General features: G+C 46.6%; 10 protein-coding genes and 1 non-coding gene across 11 annotated transcripts; 6 read left to right on the top strand and 5 right to left on the bottom strand.

Moving 5' to 3' along the window:
• The first annotated feature begins 3 nt into the window (after positions 1-3).
• On the top strand, positions 4-2,469 carry C8R40DRAFT_1077157 (P-loop containing nucleoside triphosphate hydrolase protein). The gene is made up of 9 exons (XM_046226971.1): positions 4-110; positions 161-583; positions 633-906; positions 962-1,028; positions 1,082-1,276; positions 1,327-1,694; positions 1,748-1,823; positions 1,880-2,041; positions 2,095-2,469. The coding sequence occupies exons 1-9, from the start codon at positions 30-32 to the stop codon at positions 2,168-2,170; spliced, it is 1,722 nt and encodes a 573-aa protein (XP_046092346.1). The 5' UTR covers positions 4-29; the 3' UTR covers positions 2,171-2,469.
• A 6-nt stretch (positions 2,470-2,475) lies between these two features.
• C8R40DRAFT_27879 (uncharacterized protein) lies at positions 2,476-4,114 on the top strand. The gene is made up of 3 exons (XM_046234571.1): positions 2,476-2,836; positions 2,893-3,620; positions 3,674-4,114. The coding sequence occupies exons 1-3, from the start codon at positions 2,758-2,760 to the stop codon at positions 4,004-4,006; spliced, it is 1,140 nt and encodes a 379-aa protein (XP_046092345.1). The 5' UTR covers positions 2,476-2,757; the 3' UTR covers positions 4,007-4,114.
• Positions 4,115-4,221: 107 nt separating this feature from the next.
• C8R40DRAFT_1032298 (uncharacterized protein) lies at positions 4,222-6,260 on the bottom strand (the record flags this gene model as incomplete). Its single annotated transcript, XM_046223248.1, has 9 exons — positions 4,222-4,425; positions 4,477-4,577; positions 4,639-4,755; positions 4,802-5,262; positions 5,318-5,381; positions 5,429-5,597; positions 5,654-5,755; positions 5,813-6,064; positions 6,117-6,260. 9 exons carry the CDS (start codon positions 6,258-6,260, stop codon positions 4,222-4,224), a joined length of 1,614 nt encoding a protein of 537 aa, XP_046092344.1.
• Positions 6,261-6,457: 197 nt separating this feature from the next.
• On the top strand, positions 6,458-8,672 carry C8R40DRAFT_1269779 (Nop domain-containing protein). The gene is made up of 10 exons (XM_046234028.1): positions 6,458-6,818; positions 6,871-7,011; positions 7,077-7,178; positions 7,230-7,394; positions 7,447-7,587; positions 7,643-7,832; positions 7,885-8,017; positions 8,070-8,239; positions 8,292-8,405; positions 8,454-8,672. Exons 1-10 carry the CDS (start codon positions 6,480-6,482, stop codon positions 8,558-8,560), a joined length of 1,602 nt encoding a protein of 533 aa, XP_046092343.1. The 5' UTR covers positions 6,458-6,479; the 3' UTR covers positions 8,561-8,672.
• Positions 8,673-8,739: 67 nt separating this feature from the next.
• On the top strand, positions 8,740-11,605 carry C8R40DRAFT_1269778 (vacuolar protein 8). Its single transcript, XM_046234027.1, has 11 exons — positions 8,740-8,848; positions 8,931-9,017; positions 9,073-9,309; positions 9,373-9,495; positions 9,548-9,670; positions 9,723-9,845; positions 9,902-10,030; positions 10,081-10,455; positions 10,507-10,629; positions 10,680-10,838; positions 10,890-11,605. Exons 1-11 carry the CDS (start codon positions 8,815-8,817, stop codon positions 11,222-11,224), a joined length of 1,848 nt encoding a protein of 615 aa, XP_046092342.1. The 5' UTR covers positions 8,740-8,814; the 3' UTR covers positions 11,225-11,605.
• Positions 11,606-11,607: 2 nt separating this feature from the next.
• On the top strand, positions 11,608-14,059 carry C8R40DRAFT_1077146 (concanavalin A-like lectin/glucanase domain-containing protein). The gene is made up of 11 exons (XM_046226970.1): positions 11,608-12,385; positions 12,443-12,500; positions 12,562-12,593; positions 12,650-12,825; positions 12,884-12,900; positions 12,959-12,988; positions 13,045-13,199; positions 13,249-13,324; positions 13,384-13,573; positions 13,634-13,764; positions 13,822-14,059. Exons 1-11 carry the CDS (start codon positions 11,993-11,995, stop codon positions 13,863-13,865), a joined length of 1,302 nt encoding a protein of 433 aa, XP_046092341.1. The 5' UTR covers positions 11,608-11,992; the 3' UTR covers positions 13,866-14,059.
• A 274-nt stretch (positions 14,060-14,333) lies between these two features.
• On the bottom strand, positions 14,334-17,197 carry C8R40DRAFT_1077142 (uncharacterized protein). Its single transcript, XM_046226969.1, has 2 exons — positions 16,061-17,197; positions 14,334-16,000 (listed from the first exon to the last, which is right to left on the bottom strand). Exons 1-2 carry the CDS (start codon positions 17,030-17,032, stop codon positions 14,531-14,533), a joined length of 2,442 nt encoding a protein of 813 aa, XP_046092340.1. The 5' UTR covers positions 17,033-17,197; the 3' UTR covers positions 14,334-14,530.
• A 111-nt stretch (positions 17,198-17,308) lies between these two features.
• Positions 17,309-17,392, top strand: C8R40DRAFT_t19. Its single transcript has one exon. It is a non-coding gene; the product is annotated as a tRNA-Tyr (tRNA).
• Positions 17,393-17,450: 58 nt separating this feature from the next.
• C8R40DRAFT_27478 (uncharacterized protein) lies at positions 17,451-18,906 on the bottom strand. Its single transcript, XM_046234560.1, has 2 exons — positions 18,579-18,906; positions 17,451-18,517 (listed from the first exon to the last, which is right to left on the bottom strand). The coding sequence occupies exons 1-2, from the start codon at positions 18,803-18,805 to the stop codon at positions 17,830-17,832; spliced, it is 915 nt and encodes a 304-aa protein (XP_046092339.1). The 5' UTR covers positions 18,806-18,906; the 3' UTR covers positions 17,451-17,829.
• Positions 18,907-19,138: 232 nt separating this feature from the next.
• C8R40DRAFT_1077120 (uncharacterized protein) lies at positions 19,139-23,346 on the bottom strand. The gene is made up of 7 exons (XM_046226968.1): positions 22,885-23,346; positions 22,657-22,834; positions 22,091-22,600; positions 20,192-22,038; positions 19,843-20,137; positions 19,438-19,783; positions 19,139-19,385 (listed from the first exon to the last, which is right to left on the bottom strand). The coding sequence occupies exons 1-6, from the start codon at positions 23,221-23,223 to the stop codon at positions 19,482-19,484; spliced, it is 3,471 nt and encodes a 1,156-aa protein (XP_046092338.1). The 5' UTR covers positions 23,224-23,346; the 3' UTR covers positions 19,139-19,385; positions 19,438-19,481.
• A 148-nt stretch (positions 23,347-23,494) lies between these two features.
• C8R40DRAFT_1031340 (acetyl-coenzyme A transporter 1-domain-containing protein) lies at positions 23,495-25,748 on the bottom strand (the record flags this gene model as incomplete). Its single annotated transcript, XM_046223162.1, has 13 exons — positions 23,495-23,532; positions 23,585-23,890; positions 23,911-23,971; positions 24,026-24,101; positions 24,159-24,495; positions 24,544-24,622; positions 24,681-24,783; positions 24,842-24,968; positions 25,018-25,099; positions 25,153-25,376; positions 25,428-25,443; positions 25,500-25,519; positions 25,577-25,748. 13 exons carry the CDS (start codon positions 25,746-25,748, stop codon positions 23,495-23,497), a joined length of 1,641 nt encoding a protein of 546 aa, XP_046092337.1.
• Positions 25,749-26,939: the final 1,191 nt, after the last annotated feature.

Raw genomic sequence — 26,939 nt, 5'->3', positions numbered from 1 at the left:
TATCTCTTTTTTTGTTTATCTTCACATCCATGGAGGCTTTCCAGGTACTCTCTCGAGGAGGCGTTCAGTTCAACAAAAACAGATTTAAGAAGGACGTGGACCTATTCAACGTGATATCCGCGCCTTTCCTCGAAATTCATTGACATTGACGCATCTGTAGAAATCAGAATCGAAATTGAAGCGGCCACAGACGTCAGGTCAAGGCTCTGAACTTCCTGCAACGCTTGACTTCTTCAAATACGCACAAGGGGTTGAAGGGAAGAGGAAAAATGATGCTGGCGGCGGACGACCTGGAAAGAAAAGAAAAGTCGCGGAAGCAGGTGACAAAGCCGAGGACGAGCTAGAGGAGGATATGGAAGAGGATGAACCTCAAGATACCTCAAAAATTGAAAATGATAATAACATTCCGCACCAACGCCATCGTGTAACCACCAAAGGCTCAAATGTTCCCGATTTTGCGGAGACGTTCGAAGCTTTACGAGATCGTTACCAGCTTTCGTCGAACCTCTTGTCAAATTTGTCGAAGAATGGTTACGCATACCCAACTGGGATTCAATCATATGGTGCCCCAATACTCCTAGAGGTGTGTTCTCTTGACTTACTTTCAGATGAGTCCTTGCTCATCTCTGTAGGGTCGAGATTTAGTTGCTATTTCTCCGACCGGTACAGGAAAAACAGTCTCGTATCTCCTACCTACATTCGCCTCCCTTCGTGCTCCGGTAGCAAGTACTGGATCAGACGCTGGACTTGGTGTCAGAGCTGTGGTCCTTGCGCCCACTCGAGAATTAGCTCATCAAATCCACAATGAATGTCTTAAGCTAACACAGGGCCGGAAATGGAAGATTGTTTTATTTAGCAAAGCTACTGCGAACACATTGTCAGATACAGCCGTCCGGGATAAAATCGGTGCGTAGAGAACTCCATTCATCCGCAGAAACAATTTGAGCTGGCGTGCTCCAAGATATGATTGTCACCACGCCACTGCGCTTGGTCGCCTCATTGCAGTCTGGATCATTATCACTGAGCAAGTGAGTGCTGTCCGAAAACCTCGCCTCCGAAACTAACTGCTGTGATACCATAGCGTTCGACACCTGATTTTCGATGAAGCAGACCGAATGTTGGATAAGGAGTTTTTCCCTCAAATTGAGGAAATTGTTGCTGCATGTACACATTCAAATATTCAGAAAGCGGTCTTCAGTGCAACGCTCCCCGCAAATGCAGAAAAGATTGCCATGGACATGCTCCAGGATCCTGTCAGAGTAGTAGTTGGTCTCAAGTGTGTTCTGACCTTCACCTGTACCCAAGTTATTCCTGATCGCATTATAGGGACACCCCACTCCCCCTCATCACCCAATCACTCACATATGTTGCAGATGACGGTTCGAAACTACCTAGCCTCCTCACATATTTTTCACAGCCCTATAATCCCCCAGTTCTAATTTTCACCTCCACGCAGCCACGTGCATCTTCTCTGGCTGAAGAGCTTGTACTCAGCGGAATTTCCAACGTCGATTGTTTACACGCGGGAATGTCAAAAAAGGAGCGAGAGGATGCTGTGAGTCGCATGCGCAAGGGCGAAAGCTGGGTCATGGTTAGCACGGAGGTTATGGCCCGAGGAATGGATTTCAAGGGTATCCAGGAGGTTATCAACTACGATTTTCCGACGACCGTACAAAGCTACATTCACAGAATTGGTGAGTGACGATGCTCGAAAAATTGCATGATATACTAACGGTGATTATTACAGGTCGGACTGGACGAGCAGGTCGCTCCGGAAAAGCAGTCACATTTTTCACGGACACAGATGGTCCATATCTCAAAGCGTACGTCCTGTATCTTCCCTCAGATGTTTTTTGCGCTCCAATAAGCATTCGTACAGAATCGCTAATGTCATCTTACAATCCGGGCAATCCGTCCCGGAATGGATCACAAAACTACCCAAGCCATCGAAAATGAAACGAAAACAGATGGGAAAAACGAAGCGTCCTGAAACGGTGAATGCTGCACGGAAAATAGGACGCAACGACGCGATCAAGAAAAGGTAAGTCAACTCAGAACCTGTCCTGTGAGTGAGTTTTCGACGTCATTCTGCAGAGAAATGATCGCTGGATCAAAAAGACGGAAAATCAAAGAGTTAGCTCATGATAAGGAGAGTCGGACGATACCTTGACCACAGTATTGACTCAGACGGTGTCATTTTGACACGCTCCTGCGATAGGTCATGGGGACGCACTGTCTCATGTATACTTGCTACCTACAATCAACGGGTGAATGTTTGGAGCTTCCTCGAAGTCACAATCTCAGTACGATCAATAATGTTAACTTACAGTAATCACTCTCAACTACATAGAATGTCTTTTGTATAATCACCTTGAAGGAAACAAGGAGGAAGATCGGCGCTGCTCTGATGTTGCTGAAGCCACCGATTGCTTGATTGCTTCCTTGATAACTCGACCATTGATGTTCAAGTCAACATGAATTTTGAATGCTGCCCCTTACCCCAAAAGGATATGTTCTGTGACATTCAGACAGAGTATTGACAGAGTGCGTTCTTTAGATGCATCGAGGCAAACACGATGTGCTATTAGAGAGTAGTGGAGTTCCTACGCTCTTATTATGGTAATCATGAGCTTCCCCTCGTCCAGTTCAAAAGAGTTCAAAAGGCGATAGAGTTTGAGGGAGTCAATCACTCAAGCCTACCGCTGAGCCTCACAACTCACAACTCCTATTGCTCAACTTCTGCTCTTCTTCAACGCTATGCCGGTCCACAGAAGCAGTGACGACTATCCTCGTCGATCCCGTCGACTATCGCGGCAAGGACCAAAATCTTACGATGGTACGTGATGCTCACATCCAACTCAAGCTCACCTTAGACTGACCCCCCTATTGTAGAGGACGGTTTCGAACATTTCGATGCCGCGGATATCTTCCGGTACCCTTCTGAACCTGCGTCAGTCGATACCTCCGCTTCGAGCTCCCCACCCCCTTCTCCTTCGTTCTTCCGTCGTTCTGAACCCTACCCTACTGTTCGAGCTTCTCACGGAAAACGCAAAGGCAACGATCATATTCCTCGTCCCCCGAATTCATTTATTGTCTTTCGGTCGCATTGGTGGTTAGAAAATAAAGGCTGCCCTGCCGTCGAAACCGATCACAGAGAAGTCAGTCGCATCGTTGGCCGCCATTGGAGGGCGCTGTCAGAGGATGAGCGCCAGCCGTTCAGGCGAGAGTCGGAGGTTCTTAAAAGGGAGCACGCTCTCAAATATCCCGGGTACAAGTATGCACCCGGTACTCGCAAGTCCAATAAGCTGAAGAAGAAGGTCTCCCGGGACAGCCGGGCGGAGAAAGCCAAGTGCGACAAAATTGTAGGGGACTATTTCTTGCAGAAGCGAGTGTCCCTTACTCTCGCGGACACTGAAGTTAAGATCGAAGCTCCCGCTACCCCGGAGCTTGTTCCATCCCCTCCTCCCCGCTCGCCATCACCCAGCACCTCCGCTGCTGCTTTTGTCGACGAGTTGGAACTTACTTATCCTCCCAGCCCCAAAGGTTTCATTCCTACGGATGACATTCCTTCTCTCGATTTATCCCCACCTAACTGCAAGGTTGAGGTCGGGCAAGAAGAGGTAAGAATCTCGTTCTTCTCTCATTGATTTTGTTTAATCTTGGTTCATTCTAGTTATCGTTCATGACCGCCAATGACTATGAAGAGTCCCATTCGTTGAACTTTGCTTACAATTCGAACTGGGATTCTAACTCTCAACTCGGTTCCCCTGTGCCTATTACACCCTTTCCCTCCGAGACCTTCTTTAACGACTGCATTGGATTTGAAAATACATCCGAGATTGACTTGTGGAATTCGACACCACCGCCAGTTTCACCGTTGTTCGATCCTGCGCTGCTCGCATCCAACCTTTCACAGAGTGACTACTTGCTCAATTACTCCTATTCCCTTAGTACGGCCAGTACCTTTGACGAGACATTGAACTACGACCAGTACTTCAATCTCTGATTCTTTTCATTTACTGCTAGCATACATAAACCCATACCATATCATACCATTCAACTCACGTTTTATATCCATTTTTCTCATTTCATGACACATCGCGTTGACGCGTTCCTAGACTGTTGTACTTATATATGTATGTACCTACAGTATATACTGTGTAGAATAAGATCCTTGTTGTATGTATCTCATTACCCAAAATAATCTATTCCGATTCTGCATTACTTATATATTCGTGCTTTCTTGCTCACTGGACCGTTCTGGTCAATGCCAAGAGTGCCAGCTGAAAGTTGCTCCTTTAACCACATCAAACATTCACCTTTTGAACCTTCCGGGTGTTCGAGTTGCCATTCGACGACACGAGCGAGCGCTGTACCAGTCCACGGACCAGCTTTGACATTTAGTAATGAAACTATCTCCCGCCCCTTAGAAAGGTCACAATGAGCTAACGGAAATATGGCGAAGAAATAACATACGTCAACCAGAGGCTTAGCGTCCACGGCACTAGTCAGCGCAAGTTCTTCAACACGCTCAACAAAGCGATTGTAGATAGTGATCTTTTCAGATGCTGCAGATACTGTATGTAGGAAAACGTCAGCAAGCTCCTAAAAGACTATCAGACTGCTTGCCCTTCAAACCCTCCTCGATGGTCTCGCAACATGGTATTAATTCCTGAAGTAACGAGAACAACAAGGAACTAGTCCAATGTGACCCTGTGTTAGCGTTGTGAACAGCTTTTTCGCGAAGCATCAAGCCTATGCTGGGATTAGAGCAACTTAAGCTTGATGGATGTGGCCTCACCAATGATTACCCGTTCAGAGGACTGTCTGAACTTCTCTTGGTTTAGGTCTGGATTTTTCAGGATTTCAGAAGCCGCGAAGAGCGCAGGTATGCCGTCCAGGTAGTGGTTCTGCGTCCCAAGTTTTAGTGATTCCCGTATTACATATGTAATAGCGGGAAATTCTCTATGCTTTTTGTCTTTGTAGGTGACACCCAGGTAGGGCGTGAGTGTAGCGGCGAGATAGAGGCGGTCTTTGCATGTCGTGTCTTCGTGAATGGCCTTTGTGAGAAGAGGATGTAACGGAGTCAAACCTGTGTAGGTATCAGAAAGGAGAAGCCTTAAGATTGAAGTGGCTTTCAGGGAGTCGATGTTTGCACTTCGAGGGTGAGAAAACGTCGAGACGACATCAGTCGGTATGACGGAGAAGATAGGGTCGAACAGGGAGAGATCCTGTATAAGAGAAATAGCATGAACGGGATCCCTTCCTAGAATTCGATGGGATCATGTATTTATTCGTTTAAAGAACAAGATAACACTGACCTTTCATCATCTTCGTCAGTTCCATCCCTGCTCGTTCTCTGGCTACTTTCGAGACAAGGGCTTCCTGTATAAATGTGAGGAGCTTCCTAGGTGGAGTATCCCACAACTTGCCTGAATTGTGGGATCCTTTACGGCGTTCTCAAGTTCGGGAACAAACTGAAAACCAAAGCGGCTTGCAAAACGGATGCATCTGATGATCCTCAATGGATCATCCAAAAAGGTCTCCCGAGGAGGTAAAGGTGTCCGAATTATGCCATTGCGTAGGTCATTGAGACCCTGAACTCACGTTCAAATAATGCTCCATAAACATATTGAGCATAAGATTCATTCACCTTTCCTGTAAAATCTTCAACTGTACGCGTATGCACATTGTAAAAGAGCGCGTTTATAGTCATATCTCTCCGTAGCGCATCCTGTACCGGCGTTCCGAATGTCTGAAAAGATCTCTTTAATCCAGACGGCCAAATAAGTACCGTTTTTTGAATTCTCACCACCTCAGTGGGAATACGGCTATTCGAAGCATATTCTTCACTACGCAAATTCACTAGGTCAATCTCCAGTCCAAACATTTTGAATGTAGCTGTCTCTAAATGTTTCGATTGATCTGGATTTTGCGCGATTTTGCTGATAGTTCCGACCTCGATATTTTGACTTTTGGCGAATTCAGCGAGATGTTGAGCGAAAGCGAGGCCCATGATGTCGCTCAGAGCAATGTCAAGGTCGTTACTTTGAGAGCCCAAAAGCTGCAAGACACTTAGTACGAACGATATTTCAGGAATGATCGTTTGGTATGACCTTATCCCTGACCCATCCTCCTGCTATTCTACACGTTGTAGAAATCCCTTTTTCTGCTAGAAGATATTCTTTACATTTATCCAATAACACGCAGATCTTCTCTTCTGTTTCCGTCAATTGTATCTTCAGTTCATCAGGAGCCATGACACGGTCCATTACGGCATTTTTTAAGGAGATATATCTCATCCTTCGCGGTTGATTATGAATAAATCGTCGCAGGGAGGATGCAGAAAGTCGTTTCAGAAGTTCAAGAAACATTCATTACCAGGAAGAGCTTTTGTCTTTAGACGCCGATTTTTTTATTTCATTTAGCTGTCAAATTATGTAAGTAATCATTCTCTCTCCTTCAGAATCCTTGTTACAATGAGTGGCCTAGCAGACGAGCTTTTGGCTGATCTTGACGGTCTCGATGACGATGTGGACGACTACAACGAGGAGGAGAGCAAAGAGAATGAAGCCGGATCTTCAACAGAAACAACTCGAAAACGAAAAGCAGAAGGCTCTGACGATGAAATGGCTGACGATGAGGCAGGAGATACGGGGGAGAATCAAGGAGCCGAAGGAATGGTGCTCGCTGGGGGAATAAGGCCCGCAGAGGAGCTTGACGCGGAAGATGTGCAAGCTATGGATCTTGGAGGTATAACGGACGTTAGTAAAATTGCGAAACTTGAGGGCAGCAAGAAGATGCTGGACATTATTAAGGTTCGTCTGTTGACTATCAGTTTATTCATTGCATGCTGACATATTCTTGTAGGACATCGAGAAATATCAGGCAAAGCCAAGTTCTGCAGAATCCATGGCCCTCCCCGCTCACATGAATCCGGAATATAATGTCATTGTTCAAGCTAACAACCTTTCTGTCGACGTGGATAATGAGATACTTTTGGTGCACAAGGCAAATGAACTGTCAGTTACTTCTTACTTATGTGAATTCTGAAATGCTTCTGCGTCTCTTCTCAGTTCATTCGTGACCATTATGCACCTAAATTTCCGGAACTGGAGCAATTGGTAACAGACCCCACGATGTTCATACGCTCTGTCAGAGCGTTAAGAAACAGCGAGGTATGCTCCTTACTTTCTTCTTTGTGACCTGTCGTCGAATTGACTTTCAAGGATCTCACCAAAGTTGACTTGGCGGGTGTTTTACCTCCTGCGATTATCATGAGTGTTGTAGTCACAGCTACCACAACGTCAGGACGGCAACTTACCGAAGCCGAGTGGGAAGCGATCCAACGAGCTTGCGACCTGGCCGACCGTTTAGAAGAAGCTAGGAAAAAGGTGTGTGCTATATCAAGTATCACTCCATTTTCTTGTCGTCAACTACTTTCAGATTTTTCTATACGTCAGCTCCCGAATGAACATCCTTGCCCCGAATCTATCTGCAATCGTAGGTACAACGACAGCTGCAAAGCTTCTTGGTGTCGCTGGCGGGCTGGGTGGAATAGCGAAAATGCCTGCATGCAATGTCCCTGTTCGTTATTGATACCTTTTTCAGTCCCTGGGTCGCTTCTCATCTTGACTCTCAGCTCCTTGGTGCACAAAAGAAAATCGCTGCAGGTTTTTCGTCTGTCACGCAGAAACGGCATACTGGTTTCATATTTCAATCCGAGTTGGTAATTAAAACTCCCCCGGAATACCAACTGAAGGTTCAACGTACTGTGGGAGCAAAAGCCGTCCTTGCTGCTCGTATGGACTTGGAACGGCAGAAGCGAAATGGTGCGTGATATCAATTCTAGTATTTGAACACTTTATCATCAACAAAACACAGGTTCTTTCGGTGAAGAGCTGCGAGATAAAATCCTTAAACATATCGATAGACTCGCTGCGCCTCCGCCTGCCAAGGTCGTAAAGGCTCTACCTATTCCCAATGATGGGCCAAAGAAGCGACGCGGAGGAAAGCGGTAAGATAGAATGCAGTGTTGGCACCGCAGAGCTTGATGGTTCATTTTGCAGTGCCCGTAAAGCCAAAGAAGCATACGCCCAGACAGAGCTGGGAAAATTGCAAAACCGCATGGCTTTTGGTGAGGCTGAACAAGAAGTCGGTGCATTCGACCAAACGAAGGGACTTGGAATGATTGGTTCCGGTAAAGTCAGAGCAGGTATGGGCGATTCAAGGAACAAAGGTACTTCACGTGCTCTCAAAGTTCTTTGCTGTCTGTCACTAATATCTTACAGCCAAGATGTCAAGAGTGAACAAGTTACGTACGGCTGCGCTTACTCGCGCGGCTCAAGCTGGAGGTTCGCAGTCTTCTGGAACGGCGACTTCACTAAGTGTGACTCCTGCTCAAGGTTACTCCATACTATCTTTCAAATGGCGTGATCATTGATATCCCCTAGGTTTCGAATTGACCAATCGTGCTGCTGCAGCACAACGGGTGAAGGAAGCAAACGAACGCTGGTTTGCCGCTGGGAGCTTCTCTTTTGTTGGTCAGAAAGGGTCATGATATAGTCGCCTCGTCTTCTATTTCTACTTGTACATATACGAATGTCGTTGTATGATATGTTGGCGTAGTCCTGCGTAGTCGCATGCGAGAATCTTATAAACCTTAACCCTGCACTAATTGATGACGTAAGCAGCATTCGGAAGTTAATTGGAAGGTGGTTTGGCCTTTTCTCGCCCCTACCTCTCGCCAACAACCTGTTCTATTTCTCAAATTTCGCCCTGTCTTAATTCTGTCGTGTATTCTGCTTCTCTAGTATGGGGAATATTACAAGCTGCTGTGATTCTTGCTGTGTGTGATTTTCAACTTCTTGGTTCTCGTTCATTCCTAACCCCATATTTCATTCCTTCAATCTTTTCTTTTGACTTTCAAGTTGGATCGCGTAGGTCTCAGGCGTATGAGCCTTTGCTACTGGAGAATGAGCGGGAGGCAGTAGCAGATCTTCTTCAGTATCTTGAGAGTGAGTTGTTTTCTCGATTGATGATACTATGCTGAAAGGCAATAATACTTGGCAGACCGGACGACTACAAATTTTTTCAGCGGCTCTCCTCTTACCGCACTGACCACACTTTCGTTTTCCGACAATGTTGATCTTCAGCGCAGCGCAGCTCTGGCCTTTGCTGAAATTACCGAAAAGGAAGTGCGCCCCGTTGGACGGGACACTCTCGACCCAATACTTTTTTTGCTGAGCAGTCACGATACCGAAGTCCAGCGGGCGGCTAGTGCGGCGTTGGGTAATCTTGCGGTGAACAGTAAGCCCCGGTCAAATCGCTCGATGTTCCTATAAATCTAAACGACTTCTTATGCTTCTTTAGCCGACAATAAGCTCTTGATCGTTAAACTCGGTGGTTTGGAACCGCTAATTCGCCAAATGCTCAGTCCCAATGTTGAGGTTCAGTGTAATGCTGTCGGCTGCGTCACCAACCTTGCAACGCATGGTATGAACTACAATCTTTTTTTCAAGAAAGCAACCTCATCAATGAATACTAGACGATAACAAAACAAAGATTGCCAAGTCTGGTGCATTGGTTCCCCTTACTCGTCTAGCCCGTTCCAAGGATATGCGTGTACAGAGAAATGCTACTGGGGCTCTTCTCAATATGACCCATTCTGGTAACTACACATTTCACACAACAGGATGTCGCGACATCTAATAGGTGTTTAGACGAGAACCGTCAACAGCTTGTAAATGCCGGGGCCATTCCCGTGCTAGTAAGCCTACTGAACTCACCAGACACCGACGTTCAATACTACTGCACAACTGCACTTAGCAACATTGCCGTAGATGGTAAAGTTGTGTCTGAGTTCTTAGCTTGTATCACTGACGAAATGGGGTATTCACAGGGGCAAATCGGAAGAAGTTGGCCAACACTGAACCCAAATTGGTTACAAGCCTGGTAATGTTGATGGACAGCCCGAGCTTGAAGGTCCAGTGTCAGGCTGCTCTTGCTCTTCGTAATCTAGCCAGTGACGGTCCGTTTCTATTTTGTTTCTATCTCATATGTATCCTCATTTTTCTGTAGAGAAATATCAGCTCGAAATCGTTCGTGCAGACGGACTATCTTCTTTGCTACGTCTCCTCCAATCCGCATACCTTCCCCTCATTCTTTCGTCTGCCGCATGTGTACGCAATGTGTCCATACACCCTCAGAACGAATCTCCGATCATTGAATCCGGTTTCTTACAACCACTTATCAACCTTCTATCATTCAAAGATAATGAAGAAGTCCAGTGTCACGCTATTTCCACCCTTCGAAATTTAGCAGCTAGTTCAGAGAAGAACAAGACAGCGATAGTCAAGGCCGGCGCTGTGGTGTCTATCAAAGAGTTGGTCCTTGAAGTTCCAATGAATGTGCAGAGCGAGATGACAGCTTGTGTAGCCGTGTTAGCATTGAGTGGCAAGTTCGCTTGTCGAAAAATTCTACCAAGAATCCTGACACTGTTCGCAGATGAACTTAAAGGTCAACTGCTCGAGATGGGAATTTGCGAGGTTCTGATTCCCCTGACCAATTCACCGAGCTCGGAAGTGCAGGGCAATAGCGCTGCTGCTCTCGGAAACTTATCATCGAAAGGTAAGTAAAGTTCGACGATGTTTACAGAGAAATTTTGACAATGTTTCCAGATGGCCGCACTGCTAATGATGATTATTCTGCGTTTAATGATGTTTGGGATAAACCCGATGGCGGGATGCACCGATATCTTTATCGTTTCCTTAGCAGTCCTGATGCAACCTTCCAGCATATCGCCGTATGGACAATCGTCCAGCTTCTTGACTCTGGCGGTCAGTTCTTTCCGTACATAATAACCATTGATGATTCTCATATGTCAATAGACCCTCAACTTATCAGCAATATCCGAAGCTCTACCCTTCTCGTTCCTAACATCCGCAACCTCGCCACCTCTCAAGCTTCAACACCATCTTCTTCAGTCGGCTCACATCGGTCACATTCCTATGATGACACCGAAACAAATGACGGTCAAGGAGAAATTCAACTTCTATCGCGCAGAATTCTGGAATATGTGGATGGCGACCTGGAAGCTATGGCTCCTTCCAGCCTGACCCCTTCGCATATGCAACCTGGATCTTCCGTAGCCAGCTCAACTCGAGATCACGAGGAACTAAGACGCAGTGTGAGGGAAGCTTTCGCTCCGGGTTCGCATCGGTGAGCAACTTGTACAGAGGTTTGACTGCGGTGTATTCTTGTTTTTTCTTTACTCTCGGTATATCATTATGTTAGGTCACAAATTGCGTGGTCAACTCTTAAGTACTAGTCGTATCTCTTTCGTTAACCTTGCTCGAACAGTTCCCACTCGTTTAGTTCGTAACCGTATATCTACTGCTGTCTATCTTCCGTATTCTTCAAGTTTGCGCTCATTGGGACTGGGCCCGACTGGTGTCAAATTTTGTCCGTTTAGTATATATAGAGCTTTCGATCAGGTATCTTTCTTTTCCAGATGCTATCATGCGGTTCCCTGGTGTACATAGTTATGATTATGATTTTGTATGAATGCGAGGACTCCGTCCGTAAAATCGAGCTGACAGGCGCCAAATGGTATTTAATCAGTTTCAATCTCTCCTCTTCGCTCTTTCGCCATGTACACGGTACACCTACGTTGAACTGTGTTGCATAGTCTTCAGCAAACACAGAAACTGTTGCAAAGGCTCTCTCTTCTTTCTAATCAATCCCCTTTGTTGGCCACGTTTAATATTCATTCCTCCGGATCAATGAACAATGGGGTACATTATCTTTTGTTTTCCACTTTCCAAGTTCGCCTCCAAAACTTACGACCTCCATCAACTTGTCAACTTCACCATTTAGAGGAAAGAGCTCCTAAGGAATCCTGATCAGCCACGCCTTGCCAGCGTTTCTCCCATATATATCGACAACGTCCACCCACCGGCTCATCTCACTTCATCTGTGCTAATTCACCACCATGGTGTTAATTCGCTCTTTACCCATTTACCTCACTCTTTTACTGCTGGAATACGCATTACTTGTTCGCAGCGTATACTCTAGCAATGCCTTCTCCAGAGTCGTACAACACACCCACCAGATAGCGGCTAGACATACGAGAAACATTGCTCGAGATTTACGCTTAGCCTTTGGCGCAGTTTTGGTGTCGGACCCATCTCAACAACCTCTAGACGACGGCAGAGCAGTATATTGCAAATCTAGTGCCGCAGCTGGAAATGGAGGACAAGGCAATAACAGTTCCAGTCCAACTGGAACGAATTCGCAAGGGACAGGCACATCAACAAATAGCGCTGCTGCAGGAAGCCCCACCACTTCTGCAGTTTCTACGCCTTGGAAATTAATAGAAGCACATGTTGGTCGTCGCGATAGTGAACAAACGGCTGGGTCTCATCTTTTTTCATTTCTTTAGAACGGATCCGATTTCTTCCAAGGCTGGTCCTTTTTTACTGGAAGTGATCCCACACATGGTACATCAATCGAACTTTCTTGAAATAAGCATTCCTTTGCTCATTATGATCATATTTGTAGGCGTCGTGGATTACTTGGATAAAAACGATGCTGTAAGCAACACAGCGAGCAATTATCTTTTCAAAGATTAAACTAAACTACTACACAGACCAGTGCAGGTTTAGCATATGTCAACTCTGCAGGAAATGCTGTGATGTCAGTGGACACTACCAACAATCTGACTAGCAACCGAAAGAGTGTACGAATTACGACAAGCTCGCAATATGACCAGGGAATCTGGATACTGGATGCCCTCCATATGCCAACTGGATGTGGAACTTGGCCGTAAGTTTACGCCACTTGAATATAATCCTTCACGATTCTTTACACCTGTTCTTCCTAGAGCTTTTTGGACAAACGGTAAGGCCAATGATACCCTGCCCATACTTTTTTTGCTCACTCGTCCGTGCTTCTCAAGGCCCCAACTGGCCAGCTGGTGGTGAAATAGGTTTGACTACTGCGATTCCATCACAACCCAGTTTCCTTAATATCCATTTGCTGCAGATATAGTCGAGGGTGTAAACACATACACCAACAATCAAGCCACTATACACACCAACCCAGGCTGCACGATTTCATCGTCGAATTCCACCGTCCTTGGTATTACAGGTACTATTGTTGGTGGTACTAACTGTGCTGCTGCAGAAACAAACAATCAGGTTGGTTCGTTCAGGTTTTCTTGGACACATGATTGACAAAACCTCGCAGGGATGCGGTGTTCGTTCGTCGTCAGATGTATCTTTCGGTGCTGCGTTCAATAAAAATGGTGGAGGGGTGTATGCCAGTGAGTTACAAGTTGACCTTCGGTAAGGTAACGTTTACGATGCGATACCTTCGTTATAGGCAAGTTAGACGACACAGGTGTCAGCATACACTTCTGGCCTGCAGGCCAGGTACCAAGCGATGTCCTTGCTGGGACACCAAATCCTTCCCTCGCTACCTGGGGAACTCCTTTTGCCCAGTGGTCCTCAAGTGGTTGTAACCCGAATACATTCTTTCATGACCATTCAGCTATCTTTGATACTACTTTCTGGTAAGCGTCTTCCCCAAACCGATACTCCATTAACATGAAATGCTTATTCCGTTTTGTCAGCGGTGACTGGGCCGGCTCGGTGTGGACTGATTCTGGAATTCCCGGTCAGGAACAAAGTTGTGCTCAAAGTACGGGTTATCCAACCTGTGAGGCCTTCGTCATGGCCGAAGGATCTGCTTTCACTGAGGCTTGTACGTCTCAACGGTCTTTTTCTTTCCAAGATCGTGCGCTAATTGCTCGTGCTGTAGATTGGGAAGTCAAGAGTGTGAAGATCTACCAATATCAATCGTGAAATGGTTGCATAGATATTTGGATTCTTTGTAATTTTACATGATAGTGTAATATTTGCATGGCACTGTAATATTGAGAACGAGAGGTTCATAGACTCGAACCAGTAGCTTCGGATGTTGACACTTTGGAAACTGGCACTCAAAGGTGTCAGTGATTCTGCATATCACTTCTCAGCAGCAGACTGGTTCGAGTCTAAGAGGTTTAAACCACAAGGACTATGAGAAGAAAAAGCCAACAGGGCAGGAACAACACTGACTATAAAGATGAATATGTAAAATGAAGGTTGACAACTGTTCATAACTTGGTAGGCTTGCCAGGGCTTGCCTTTTGAGGTTTAAGGTTAGATCCTAGGCAGCTGGAAGTATAGCAACAAAATCATCTGGCTGTCCGTCAAATTGAATGTAGAGCCTGCCAGCAAGAACTCTAGCTGCATACCAGTGGCAAACTGATGAAGAAGGTACCGGCGCAAGGGATGGTAAGGATTTGTTGTGCTAAGCTTCGTGAAGTAGGCAAGTCAAAGAATTTCTATTTTATTATATCTGTTACAGATACAGTACAAGAGTAATGAGTAGTAGTACAATGCAAGGTCTTGTTTATTCAGGGACCACAATGAGATAGATGAAGTCCGGATAGTATACGCGATAAACTAAGAATTAAATGAGACTCCTACGCATCGACCTCCGACCAATCACTTCCCACATCCTCCAAGTCGTGTGGCGATTGCTTTGAAGCAACGTCAGAGGCATTATCCTCAGGAAGTAAAAATGTGTCGACGACTTCAGCTTCAGATTCCTCACTAATGACGACAGGATGAACATCTTCTGAGATTTCAGCAGATGAAGATAAATCTTCCGTGATGTCGTCAGAGTCAGAAACAGCTTGCGTTTCCGGAGGTCGAATGGGGGCGACAGTGGAAGCGGAGCTAACAGGTGGGTAGGATGACGGTTCGGAAGAGTTGGATGTAGGAGGGTACGAAGAAGCAGGAACTTCTGGTTCTGTCAATGTTTCAGCTTGAGCTTCGATGCCGGTGACATTGTCCTCCGCCCGGTGAACCGGTTCGACGACAGACGCTTCGACGTTGGCATCGGAGGGAACAACCTCTTCTTGTGAGTGTCTTTCAACTTGGTGGTCAGAAGCTTCCACAGAAGAAGAGTTTTCGATGTGTTCGGTTACCTCGACAGGGGGAAGGGCGTCGGGATCAGTGGAAGATGAATCTGCTGCAGGTAGAGAAGCTTCGGATAGATGATGTTTCGCGACCTCCGTATATGAAGGACGCTGTGAAACGTCATCGGCAGAGACATGAACAGCCGAGGGAGAGGCAGGAGAAGAAGGTGATGCAGTGGTGAGATCGGTGGCAAGTTCAACGGCGGCTTGCACGGCGACAACGTCATCCGGAGCAGATGCTGCTTGATTTTCCTGCGAAGACTCTGCAGCATCCTCGACCTTCTTCTGAACCTCCTCTACCTCTTCTTCCCTTTCGACACGGTGACTCTTATTCCACTTATTCCACCTTGACTCGACTTTCTGTTCCAGTTCTTCCAAGGCCCCTTCGACACGAGCCACGACAGCCTTCCGACTGATCCGCACATCGGCATTCCCATGACTCTCAATCTCATCGAGCTGGACAAGAAGTCTGGAAAGAGCCTGCTCGTAAGATCGAATGGGATGATTACGAGCGGTGTAAGCTAGCTTTCTAAGAGTCAATGTGTCGGATTCGGAAATATCGTCGCGGACAGGAGATGAGGACCTCGAAGGGGCGGGAGAGAAGTCGACTTCGGAGGGGAATTCGAACTCGTCCTGCAGCGCAGTGAGACTAGCTTCAATATTCCTGACAGACTCGAGAGCCTTGTGAGCGGCGCCAGGAGTAGGCTTAACCTCGGGCTGAGGCTCAGAGGCTTTTTCTTTGCCTTTGTGGCTGCTAACGGAAGGGGAAGAAGTGACAGGAGCTGTGGTGGGGGTTGGTTGAGCGTGAGCCAAGGAAGCGAGGACGGCCTGGATGGTGTCCTTGATCTCATTAGACTGATCATTGTTCAGACGAGCCTCGAGTTGTTCCTTCAATGAGAGCGAGGAAACTGGACGAGTTTCAGAATCAGACACTGTGCGAGGTGCCTCGACCTCTATGGCTTTGGGTTTTTCCTGTAATGTATCAATAAATATCATAGTATCAGGGCTGAAATTGGACGATATATGACATACCTGAACGGGGGGAGATGCTACTTTCTCCTCAGGCACAGGACTAGAAACCTGAGGTTGAGGGTTAAACAGCAAACGAAGAACTTCTTCGAGTGTTTGAGGAGTCGGGACGGATTCGCGGGCAGGAGAGGGAGTCTGCCTCTTAGGCTCTTGCTTAGGCTCTTCCTTGGGCTTCACAGTCTGCTCGCGTTCAGGCTCTTTATTGTTTATTTGTTGAACGAAGTCCGAAAATAATTGTTCGAGGGTTAATGGCTCCTTGTTAACATTAGAACTGGGTCGTCGGATAGAATGAGGCTTCTTCTGTAGAAGATCGTTGAGCACAGATGAGGAATTAAGGATCGATAATATACATACCTGTTTCAATTGTTGAGCTTGAGGTCCGAACAATTGGCAAAGCTGGACGCCTGAAGTATCTTGGGGATAACAAGGCGAAACCTGAAGATACAGTAAGACTTTTGGTAAAAGCCAATATGAGAGTATATTTGCGCATACCTTCTTCGCTCGTGTTTGCCGAGCAGCTTCGGCTTTCTCAGCTTCGCGGCGAAGGATAGCCAGACGAGCCTCTTCTTCTTCTCGAAGACGTTTGAGCTGTTGGAACTTAAGCTCTTCTTCGTTCCTCTTCAAGGCGAGAAGTCTGGCCTCTTCTTCTTCCCTGCGACGAATATATTCGAGCTCGAGCTCTTGCTGCGGTCGACGGACAGCAGCGAAACGTTCGAGTTCATCATCGTCCAAGTAGCTAGAGTGATAGGGAGAGTAGCCACTGAAGGGGGAGCGACGACGAAGGAGGCGATCTTGTTGTTTCTGGAGTTGAATCTCCTCCAGACGGCGAAGGAGTTCCTCCTCCTCTCGTTGAGCCTCGGCAGCCCTGAGCTGTTCAGTAAAGGGACTGAGGTACCTTTGTCGAGAGTATGGAGGTCGTGAGTAGCCCAGATCGGTGGGCAAAGATGAGATGTATGTAGGCTGGAAGCGATACATGTTTAGTTAATAGATTGCAAGATAGTGATAAAGATAGAAGGGGGAGAATCCCATGGTTTTTATACAATTTCGGAACATAGGATGAATAATGGAACAATGTACGCGTGTATGCGACGCGCGTCGGGAAATTTCGAGATGTGGAGAGAACTTTCTAGTAAGTGACTAAGTCGGGAAAGAAAATGTTCTCGAACTTTCGCGCCCTTTCAGCGCTTACTCACCGACCAGTTTCTCTTACTCTAAATACAATGACATTGTATCGCATTTGGTCTTGATTATCCGACCTTAGCTCAGTTGGAAGAGCACAAGACTGTAATTGGTTATCTAATCTTGGGGTCGCCTGTTCGAACCAGGCAGGTCGGATTACTTTTATTGTTTTGTCGTACCATCTTGAATAGTTTTCTCTTACTAGCAGTACTAACCCGTGCGATACACAGCCAATAGCTCAGTTACGCTTGGGGCGTTGCTCTGCTCTGCCCACTTGCTTCCTTCGCCTGTGATGTCAATTGAACCTAGCATGGCCAATCCGAATCATTGGACCAAGCGGGGACAAGCAATCAATTTTTTGTAGTGTTGAGGATCAACTGGAGTTTCAAATGTTCATGTACTGACAGACAAATCAATATCTCAAGCCCAAGGTTGTCTGAGGTTGAAGTATGCCACCTAGTAAAGGATGGAACCCAGGTGTACCAAAGTCACTGCAATGTTTAACAGGTTGACCTTTGCTCTATTACATTCATGTTGTCACAAGGAAAATAGCACTAGGAGCAAGAAGGTCCATCATTACACACTATAGGGTGCTAGTAAGGACGAAAACGATATGACTTCTCCACAGTCTTCTTCGAGGTTCCCAGAAACCCTGTATCTCGCAACAAATTGGTAAATAATGAGTCCAGATCACCCCCACCATTCTCATCCTTTACTTCTAAAGAGTTCATCTCTGATACTTTGACCAGTTTTTGAATAATGTTCTGGAAGTAATGTCCCCTACAAATTCGAACGGGACTTGCTTTTATACTTGTAGTTATCCTGATCCCGCATTTTCCTAAAATTTGCAAGACCTGTTCTTTGACATTGGTGCTCGGATAGATGACTTGACCGATCTTCCTGGTACCAGTCTGGGGTATACCAACCTCTTTGGGCTCTAGACGTTCGTGCCCATTACTGAGGCCGAAACGTCTGGAGCCAATGTAAAGTTCGGCATTGTCACCATCCATCCAAAAGTAGATCTCATCCTTTACTATTCCAGTTGGCGTGACCGCAGCATGCAAGTTCCAGGGGGAGTTGGAGGCCAATGGATGAACAGAGGTCAATGTGACAGAGGGACTTGCCAAGGCCAAAACGGGAGATCCAATTGGGCTGCCGACAACATTGACGGCGAGGAGAACAAGAACGGCAAGACATATCGATAATAGTCTCGGAGATGTGCATGAAATTGGATACATGTTCGCGCACGAGTACACAGGGCAGGATAGAACGAGGTGGAAGCTATATGTATTGAGGTGAGTGGGAAGCTAATCGTAATGACTCGGACAATATGAACGCATACCGGAGATGATATTGTGAATCGTGATTAATTTTGCCAGCAAAATCTATCCGAACAAGTCGAAACTTAAGCCGATAGAAAGGGGGTAGAAGGGGATAGCATAAGTGACTGAAGTACGAAGGAAGATGAGAAAATTCGTGTAGAAAATTCAACGCACCAGCGATGTGATGAAGTGACTGAAGTGAACGAACCAGCGTAATGATTTTGTCGTTGCGATGCCCTTTTTCCATTACAATTTTTGATGCGACGGAGGGTTGCTCAATAGTGCTCAATGCTCATGTCATGATCAATTTGGTGTTTTCCTAGATTTCCATGGCCTGGAGCCTATGTAAGCTTGAAGCTGCAGGTAGTTAACATGCATTCGCATGTGAGCCTCCTTCGTCCGTTCAAGTACGTCTCACATGTGGTGCTCGCTTCGAAATTCTAGTTTCGAGGGGTGTCGGTGCTGGCGCACCTCCGTAAAACAATTATCAAGACACTGTAGTACAAGGTAATGGAAGATAGACCGTCGCGACTGAATTCGATGACGAGGGATTTACAGGGGATTACCAAAAACGGCGGTGGCTGTGACCTCGTGGGATTTGCGAATATAGAATTGACGAAATTTTTCACCCTATGGCCAGTATTGCTTCGCTTCGCTCGCAATAAGGGAGGATGGTGCAAATGCGGTATAAACGTTAACGTAACGCCATGTAATGTCTGCATACAATTCAACTCACATCACCGGGTTCAAAGTTTCCCATCCCTCAAGGTGTAATGCTAGGGACCAGTATGTCGACTTACTGCCATTATTCAACTGTCTTTGTAACCCTATCGGTACGACGACTTTCAACCCAATGTACCTACACTACTTTATCACAACGTTTAGATCCAAGCTCAAGATCAAATCACTATCTTAACCTCAACTTATGACCTACCACCCTTCTTCTTCTTATTCACCACCTTGAACCCACCCCACTCCGATTGCGCCTGAGGCTTGGGTTGGGCCTTCACTACATCCGCGATTGATACCATCTTGGTTGCGGCCGCTCCAGGACCAGCCTTTGCTCGCGCCACAGCATCTGCCTTTCGTCTGCTCAAAAAGTCTGCAGCGAACCGTCGTCCATCGAGAGTGGTGGTGTTGGCGTAGATGAGGTCAGAAATAATTTCTGACGTTGAGGGATCAGGATCGATAGGAAAGGACAGGAGCATAGACATGATATCTTCAACTAACCAGAAACATAATAGTTATTGTAAGTAGAAAAGCATCCTAAATAGAATAACTCACCGTTGACGGTGTTGTTCAGACCTTTGAGCGATTCGGCAAGCCACTTCAAGAAATCAGTTGACGGTGCTATAGGGAAGTCGTCCACCTTGGCACTGTTCACGGGAGCTTTACTGACAGGTGTAGGAGTTGGACGAGTCGCAGCGCCATTCACACGCGTGATAGATGTAGTACTAACGGCGGCGGCAGCAGTTGGTGTAGCTGGCGGACGAGTTGGGGTAGTAGCCACAGGGGTCTGTTTTCCACTAGGACCAACTGTTGTCCATGCACTAGCGCCAGGAGCAGATGTCGGAGAGGGCTGAGTGGTACTGTTTCGTCAAGTATTCCATACAAAAGTCGAGCAGTCACTGACCTTGGAAGTACTCTCAGCATATGCCCTCCTACTAGCAACATTTGCAACAGTTTCTTTCGCAGCAGTCTTCTTCCTCCTTTCCTCCTCTTCTTGAATCTCCTTCATTGTCTTCTTCGTTGCTACAGGCTTCGCAGCAGTAGTCGACCATACGGGTGGAGCGGCAGACGCAGACGCAGGAGTGGGTGGGAGAAACTCTTTCGGGGTGACAGCAGCGGAACCCTTACCAGCTTTGGAAGTCGGAAGACCCCAGGAAGCTGTGAAAGTCTGAACATCCTCCGGAGAAGGCGATACTATGGATTGAGTAGCCACACGAGCAGCACGCTCCTTTTCCCTCTCAGCAGTCTTTCGTGCCTCAACCTTTTTTGCTTCTGCATCCTGTATCTTACGGAGACTAGTAGCTGACTTCTTAGAGTCTTCCTCCTTCGCCCAAGCCTTGGGCGCAGCAGAGGGTAAAACCACTGACTGAGGTTCAGGAATATCCGAGATTACGTGAACAGGTTCAGTAGTGGCAGCTTTGACTTGAGTGCCCTGTTGAGCTTGTCGTGACGTCGTTTTAGTATGTGATGGCGTAGGCAGCGGAACGGCAGGAGCTAACACCGGATCTGCTTGGGTTTCTGCAATGTTGGCTTTGGGTCTAGTGATAATTTCTGTCACGTCTTCAGCGGTTTCTTCCAGCTGCTTCTCCTCCCGATTATGCTGCCCTAGGTTATTGGAAGTGAGATCAGATATAACGGATGGCTCTTCCTTCCAGTTGTCGGTGACGCCTTTGGAAGCTGCGAGCCAAGGTGAAAGATCGTTTGCTTGCGAGCTGGATCGGGATACCCGGCCTGTACCCCAAGGTGATTGATTGTTTACAGCAGGCGGCTTTGCGGGGGTAGTATCAAATTGAACGTTGCGCTTGTTGATATTGGAGTCTCCAGAACCCCATGGAGATGCAGCAGCACTGGAATTAGTGGATGGTTGACTGGGACGTGCAGGAGTCTGCTGTAGCTGGTTATGGTCAAATATGTCGGGAACAGCATTTGGCATGACAGAGGTATCAGTGAACTGCACGGAGGGAGAAGGAGGATATTGCTCGAAAGCTAAACCCCCCATTCCTAATGACGGGTGATTTTGTGTACCAAATGATGTTTGAAACCCGTTGTTGCCAAAGGGAGATGACATTCCTGCGTTTGGATGTCCAGGGTGATATATCGATGAATCGATAGAGCCTCCTCTCCCATTGGCCATACCGTCAAAGCCTGACCAAGAAGTAGCAGGCGAGGCGAAACCAGGATTTACATCTAGTGAATTGGCTCTTCCTGGAGTAACGTTGCTGAATCCTGGTGAACGGTAGTCGTTTGCTGGAGCTGCAAAACCAGACCTGCCAGAAAGAGCAGGGGACGCCTCGCCAGGATAGCCATTGAAACGGGACCCCATCTCGCCTGGCAAAACATACTGAGGCGCGGCACGTCCTCCGAAAGCCGCAGGGTCAGGAGAGCCGTCACCAAACCTCCCAGCAGCACCGAAGGAAGAAGTCGGAGAATCGGAGTAATTTGAACTAAACGAATCCAGGGTCGAATTGCGAAGTGTGCGTACGGGTGAAGGTTGTAATGGTCCATTATGATATCCTCCTTCATTTGGATTGGGATTGAGGTTGGAAAAGGGAGAGTCGGTTCGGCGTATTAAGCCAGGAGGTCCATAAAGTGGGATTGGTGTGAGAAATACTTTGTCGGTGCTGCCAACAAGTCGTTTCAAATCACCCATAGGTATCCAATCATTATCAATGTAGGTTCGTTTCATAAGCAGCTCATCAGAAAAGAAACCGCCGTCGCCCCATTTCTGCATCACACTTGCTTGGAATGGACCTGATGTACTTGTTATATGATTGAATAGTATGAAGGAAATCGATCAATATACCTTGAACTTGACCTTGGGGATCAAGATACGACCATTCTACGCTAGACAAGTCGACGATTCCAGGAGGCAGGCCAATGGAAGCAGAAGTACTGGCGGGAGAATTCGAGACGCTCAACGTCGCGGGAACATCGAGAGCAGCGCCAGACTCAATTTTGTCAGGCTTCTGCATTGCAAGGCCACCAGCCAACTGGTCTGTGGCTTTTGAACCGCGTTGAGGATCTGGTTCAGGGTTAGAGTCTAGATGGTTCTCTTCGTCCTCTTCCCGTATTTCAAGTTCTTTGGAGTCCTCGCCTGGATCTCGAGCGGAATTAGCCGGAATCTTGGGAAGAAGACCTTCCGAAGCACGCCGACGAGCTACCCAAGATTCGCCTCCGTTCAATACACCATCGAAACCAGGCGTGTGACCAAGACGACCGCGAGGCGAAGGCGAAGGCATACCGGATTCACGGGGATTGGGATTGGAAGTTTGACTGGTCAAAGAAAGTCTTCTGGGGAGCGTTGGAGGTTGATCTTAGAAATATTTAATTTTTTTCAAAAAACTCAGGAAAAAAAGTCGGAAGACTAACCGGTACTGTCTCTTCTACGCGTCATAAGGGAACCGAAGCGTTCTCTGAGGGGACTTCCTGTAGCAGAAGCTGTATTTGCGTGACTCAAACGAGGCCGCTCAAGGTTTTGGGTATTAAGATGCAAATAATCGGTTGATTGTCGACGCCGGAGATCTGAGTTGAGTGGCGTGGCAAAGAGCTACACATGTTATGAGCTTGGATAGAGTGAAAAAATCATTTCTCAGTCACCTTCTTCTCCGCTTCACCAATTTCCTTCAATCCGATGGGATCAGTTACGGTCTCTCTCACCACACCATCCCATCTTTCCACTTCCAAACCAAGTCCACCTTTACCGCCCCCTTCTCGGTAGATTCGCAGCATTTCCTCTTTGGTATATCGGAATGGATGAGCCTCATCTTTATTTTCCGCAGGCGCGGCCACAGTTGTAGTAAGAAGAGAGGAATATGTAGACGCGGTATGCCCCGAGGCGTTTGGAGGGGGAGGAGATGGAGGAGACTGAATTCTCGATGCTGGTTGAGGTTTTGTGCGCATCCATTCCGGTCCAAAATGCATGGTAGTAGTAGACATTTTGCAGTGCAGAGACGACAATAGGTTGCTGATTACTTTGCAAATATCAAGAGTTCGGCAGCTCGAGTTGTAAGCTTTAAAAATTCTTTGAGAGTTGTGCTTACAGACACGTGCAGACGTATCTATGCACTGATCCGTGAGATAAAATTACATCATCTACTTCAGTACGTCCCCTCCACCCCATTTCCGACGTTCGTAACGTTAGTCTTAAGTTATAACTACGTATGTTAAAATAATAATGACTATGTACATTACTTACAAGGTTCAAGTCCTATGACAACTTGACCCTCCAAGCCAAAGGCGGCAATTCTACGATATAATTAGTTCTCGATCCACCTACAGCCAACCAAAAAGTTCTCACCTTGGAGTTTCTTTGCAGTGGGAATGATGTAGGCAACCAGGAAAACTATCCCAAATATAAAGCAAGCGGCAGATATGATATAGTAACCGTCAGTTTCCGTAACACAAGTCCCTCCTATCTCGCGACAGGTCGCTTGACCATGTTCAGATACACATTCAGAAGCTGAAATCACTGTAAGCAAATGGGACCAGAGATAGATATATTCCCTACCTTTGACAGCAAGCTCTGTCCCTGCTTCGGTCACTTTGCAAGTTGCGACGCTTAGAGCATCAACGCCTATGTATAAGGGTTTGAGGTTTGACATCACTTTATAGCACAACATCAACCACCTTTGAGAATGAACCATTTTGGCCACGTCCCTCCCAGATTAGTGAAAGTATTGAGTAACTAGAGACACAGCACTGATTAATGATGCAAACGACAGAATGCACGTTAACTTACCGTCATATACGTTCCTCCAATAAGGGGATCAGAGATGCGGGTGTGGAAAGCAGAGATGCCTACGAACTGGACAGTCCTGGATATTAGGCCATTCAGCAAACATATTCTTGAAGGAATGACTGCCAACACGTACGAAGAGAACGACGAAAACACAGTATGAACAATCAAGAACACGAAAAATCCAGTAGAGATGGGTGTTTTCGGGAAGTAGTACACGATGAAAGTAGCCATCAGACCAAATCCAAGACGAGGCCAAAAGGCCCAAATCCACGGACGTAGAGGGCGATCACCCCGAGACCAACTGGCAGCAAGATATCCGCCAATGATTTGGAAAGGAAAATCAATCAGGACTGCAATGGCCAAATCCTCCCGTTTGAATCCTTTTTCAACCATTTTCAATGAGGTCGCGGCCTCGTTAGCAGCAAATCCAAGTTTCCCGAAAAAATGTATGACGATGAGAGATTGAACATCTGTGAAAGGAGTCAAAATGCTTGTGCACCATAACTGGAGAGGCTTACGTTTGAGTTTGCAGATAGCCCAAATAGTCTTATAAACACCTTTAATGCTCAAATCTGCCTCAGTTGCAACTTCCTTATCCTATATTGCGTATTGATTCAGTGCTCAAAACCGGAGGATCGAAAGGACAATTCGGAACCTCTTTTTTGAAGAACAGTAACCAAAACGTGACTAGATAGCATGCTATCGACCAAAACCTGAGATACCCGCTCAATGTCAGATGCGGCACGCCCCATTTTTCGCTGGAAGAAGTTGAGCATTCAGCACCGGGTGCCATCTTATAGACTAGAATCAACAAACCTGAATTCGACGCTATTGAACGCAAGGAAAACAGTAAAGGAGGCGAAATAGCCCGTGTTAAGGCCGATAGTCTGGCATGTAGACGCGTAGGATAAATTTTCATGCGATAGAAGGGTCAGAGCCCAGCCTAAATTGACATAAGGCAAGCTAGATCACGGCTTTTGAAATTGACATACCATCCACCGCAATATCTTGAGTGGCTGAGATGAGAACGAGCGATGTGAAAACGAAAGTGAGTTCATTGACGTGGTTTTCAGGCTAGAAAATATTCTAAGTTAGTTGAGTCTGATAGCCGTAGGAGGGAATCATACATTGTCCATAAGCCGCTGCACATTCAGCGACATGTATAGCATTACAGAGCCGACAGTGAGTTGCATCGGGATGATCCATGATTTCCGACGTCCGACGTAAGGAGAGAAGATTGAATCAACGATCGGAGACCAAAGTAGTTTCAGAGAATATGGATAGCTGGAAAGAGCGAAGGTGGCGAGTTGGGAATAGGAAAGATGGTCTTTTAGTAGGAACGGAACAGAACCTGTCAAACGAGAATCAGCATTAGCCAGAAATTAATCAAGATTTTAGTCACCAAGTGCAAGTCCCAACTAGCAAAAAAACAGCTGCGTTAGTTGATATTTTATCTTACCACATGAGAACGTACGGGTACTCCTTGTATAAGGTCTAGGAAACAATGTGGCGTTGAATACTAAATCGAGATCATATATGGAGACTACCCACAGAGAACACACAACAGAACCATGGCACGTTTGTCCTTGGAGGATATGGGTCGTTTGGCATGCTCCGTTAATTCCTCTGCCTCCTCCTCTTGCTCCAGTCCCTGCCTGGCCTCACGCCGCTCCTGATCACCCAGCAAATTCAGCTCCAGCTCTTCATCTCCATCCTCAAGCATAGCCATGCGACTGGAAACCGGAGTTCGAGAGGTGATAGGTGTTCTAGGAATGGAGGTATTAAGGGAAGAGGAGACCGCCATAGATTCGTCACTGGACGATTTCCGCATAACCTGATCTACGACTGGCGTGAATTCTTTGACTTTCTTTGCCTTTGAAGACTTGGACTTGTTGCGACGCGCGGACATACAATGTTGGAAAAGAAATGGTATGTATAACAGACCCTGTGCCAAATAAAAAGCAGCGCGACGTCGTGGCAATTTTGCTCAAGACCGCGATGAGCGCCGGATTAGTAATGTTCATGATTAGCGCTTGGCGGTTTATCAAGATGGGCGCTAAAGGCTTCGGACTTGTTCTTCAAGAAAATGTCTACTTCTGCCCTTCCCGAAAACACCAGACTCTACGTCGGTGCTCTCGTATAGGTATCTACCGGAGCTATACTATGCATATAATTGAACGCTCAGCTTTTTGACTCGATATCGGCGTACCTTGGCGTACAGTTATCATCTGTACTTGGTTGGATCTATTCCTTTTGTTTCGCTTTCATCGTTCTCGTATTTGTCGAGCACAGGTGCAGGACAGACTCGCCCCGTTGAATTTCGCGGGGCACTTGACTTTACGTCGGTGTCGCAGTCCTCCATTACTAGTTCGCTATGGACGACCTCACAGACATGCGTGGGAACGGCCCAATTTCAAGCCTAGAGCTTGGTGACAGGGGCGAGAGGCTAGTCCTCTGACTATCCTCCCAATCGTTGACCATTGCTTTGTTAATGGAAATATATGGATCCCGGATTATACTCTTCCTACCCGGAATCTCTATACATCCCAGGATTTCTACAAGGGGTGGTTCATTTACTTGATAGAACTTGAAAACCTCGACAACATGATTCTCCGCCATATGTACAACATCTACAATGCTGAAAATCCTTCCTTCCCCGGACTCTCACTGACCGGCAAACGATGATCTCTTATTGATCGCAACTAAAGCCTCCGGGGCTAGTATATCGCTTGGCTTGAAACAAAATTTAACGAATTCGGTATAAATTTGGCGTCTTCAAGTCTTCCATAGATGGTGAACATCGGTGAACTGAATCCGAATCCTGAGATTGACAAGCGATGTTGTCGTCCATCTTAAGCATATGTGGTCGCTAACGAACCGTTCTCGGTAGCTGCTCACCGACGTCCTGTTCAGA

This window comes from Lentinula edodes, assembly GCF_021015755.1.
Source record: "Lentinula edodes strain Le(Bin) 0899 ss11 chromosome Unknown C8R40scaffold_1, whole genome shotgun sequence".
NCBI classification, from domain to species: domain Eukaryota; kingdom Fungi; phylum Basidiomycota; class Agaricomycetes; order Agaricales; family Omphalotaceae; genus Lentinula; species Lentinula edodes.
Note: the sequence above shows the minus strand (reverse complement) of the source record. Positions and strands in the feature narration are given on the sequence as shown.

What these genes read in the sequence shown, in the direction of transcription:
- C8R40DRAFT_27478 (XM_046234560.1), bottom strand. Translation starts at nt 18,805, where the DNA reads ATGGAAAAAGGGCATCGCAACGACAAAATCATTACGCTGGTTCGTTCA. An exon ending in GATTCACAATATCATCTCCG is followed by an intron (nt 18,518 to 18,578) that starts GTATGCGTTCAT and finishes CAATACATATAG; the next exon opens with CTTCCACCTCGTTCTATCCT.
- C8R40DRAFT_1077120 (XM_046226968.1), bottom strand. Translation starts at nt 23,223, where the DNA reads ATGTCTACTACTACCATGCATTTTGGACCGGAATGGATGCGCACAAAA. An exon ending in TCCCCAAGGTCAAGTTCAAG is followed by an intron (nt 22,039 to 22,090) that starts GTATATTGATCG and finishes CAAGTACATCAG; the next exon opens with GTCCATTCCAAGCAAGTGTG. An exon ending in TCTGAACAACACCGTCAACG is followed by an intron (nt 19,784 to 19,842) that starts GTGAGTTATTCT and finishes GTTTCTGGTTAG; the next exon opens with TTGAAGATATCATGTCTATG.
- C8R40DRAFT_1269778 (XM_046234027.1), top strand. Translation starts at nt 8,815, where the DNA reads ATGGGGAATATTACAAGCTGCTGTGATTCTTGCT. An exon ending in AAGCTGCTGTGATTCTTGCT is followed by an intron (nt 8,849 to 8,930) that starts GTGTGTGATTTT and finishes TTGACTTTCAAG; the next exon opens with TTGGATCGCGTAGGTCTCAG. An exon ending in TCGTAATCTAGCCAGTGACG is followed by an intron (nt 10,031 to 10,080) that starts GTCCGTTTCTAT and finishes ATTTTTCTGTAG; the next exon opens with AGAAATATCAGCTCGAAATC.
- C8R40DRAFT_27879 (XM_046234571.1), top strand. Translation starts at nt 2,758, where the DNA reads ATGCCGGTCCACAGAAGCAGTGACGACTATCCTCGTCGATCCCGTCGA. An exon ending in AGGACCAAAATCTTACGATG is followed by an intron (nt 2,837 to 2,892) that starts GTACGTGATGCT and finishes CCCCTATTGTAG; the next exon opens with AGGACGGTTTCGAACATTTC. An exon ending in TTGAGGTCGGGCAAGAAGAG is followed by an intron (nt 3,621 to 3,673) that starts GTAAGAATCTCG and finishes GGTTCATTCTAG; the next exon opens with TTATCGTTCATGACCGCCAA.
- C8R40DRAFT_1077157 (XM_046226971.1), top strand. Translation starts at nt 30, where the DNA reads ATGGAGGCTTTCCAGGTACTCTCTCGAGGAGGCGTTCAGTTCAACAAA. An exon ending in AGGACGTGGACCTATTCAAC is followed by an intron (nt 111 to 160) that starts GTGATATCCGCG and finishes ACGCATCTGTAG; the next exon opens with AAATCAGAATCGAAATTGAA. An exon ending in GGATCATTATCACTGAGCAA is followed by an intron (nt 1,029 to 1,081) that starts GTGAGTGCTGTC and finishes GTGATACCATAG; the next exon opens with CGTTCGACACCTGATTTTCG.
- C8R40DRAFT_1269779 (XM_046234028.1), top strand. Translation starts at nt 6,480, where the DNA reads ATGAGTGGCCTAGCAGACGAGCTTTTGGCTGATCTTGACGGTCTCGAT. An exon ending in AGATACTTTTGGTGCACAAG is followed by an intron (nt 7,012 to 7,076) that starts GCAAATGAACTG and finishes GTCTCTTCTCAG; the next exon opens with TTCATTCGTGACCATTATGC. An exon ending in AAGTGTGACTCCTGCTCAAG is followed by an intron (nt 8,406 to 8,453) that starts GTTACTCCATAC and finishes GATATCCCCTAG; the next exon opens with GTTTCGAATTGACCAATCGT.
- C8R40DRAFT_1077142 (XM_046226969.1), bottom strand. Translation starts at nt 17,032, where the DNA reads ATGTATCGCTTCCAGCCTACATACATCTCATCTTTGCCCACCGATCTG. An exon ending in TAGCATCTCCCCCCGTTCAG is followed by an intron (nt 16,001 to 16,060) that starts GTATGTCATATA and finishes GATACATTACAG; the next exon opens with GAAAAACCCAAAGCCATAGA.
- C8R40DRAFT_1077146 (XM_046226970.1), top strand. Translation starts at nt 11,993, where the DNA reads ATGGTGTTAATTCGCTCTTTACCCATTTACCTCACTCTTTTACTGCTG. An exon ending in GGAAATTAATAGAAGCACAT is followed by an intron (nt 12,386 to 12,442) that starts GTTGGTCGTCGC and finishes TCATTTCTTTAG; the next exon opens with AACGGATCCGATTTCTTCCA. An exon ending in ACTTGGATAAAAACGATGCT is followed by an intron (nt 12,594 to 12,649) that starts GTAAGCAACACA and finishes ACTACTACACAG; the next exon opens with ACCAGTGCAGGTTTAGCATA.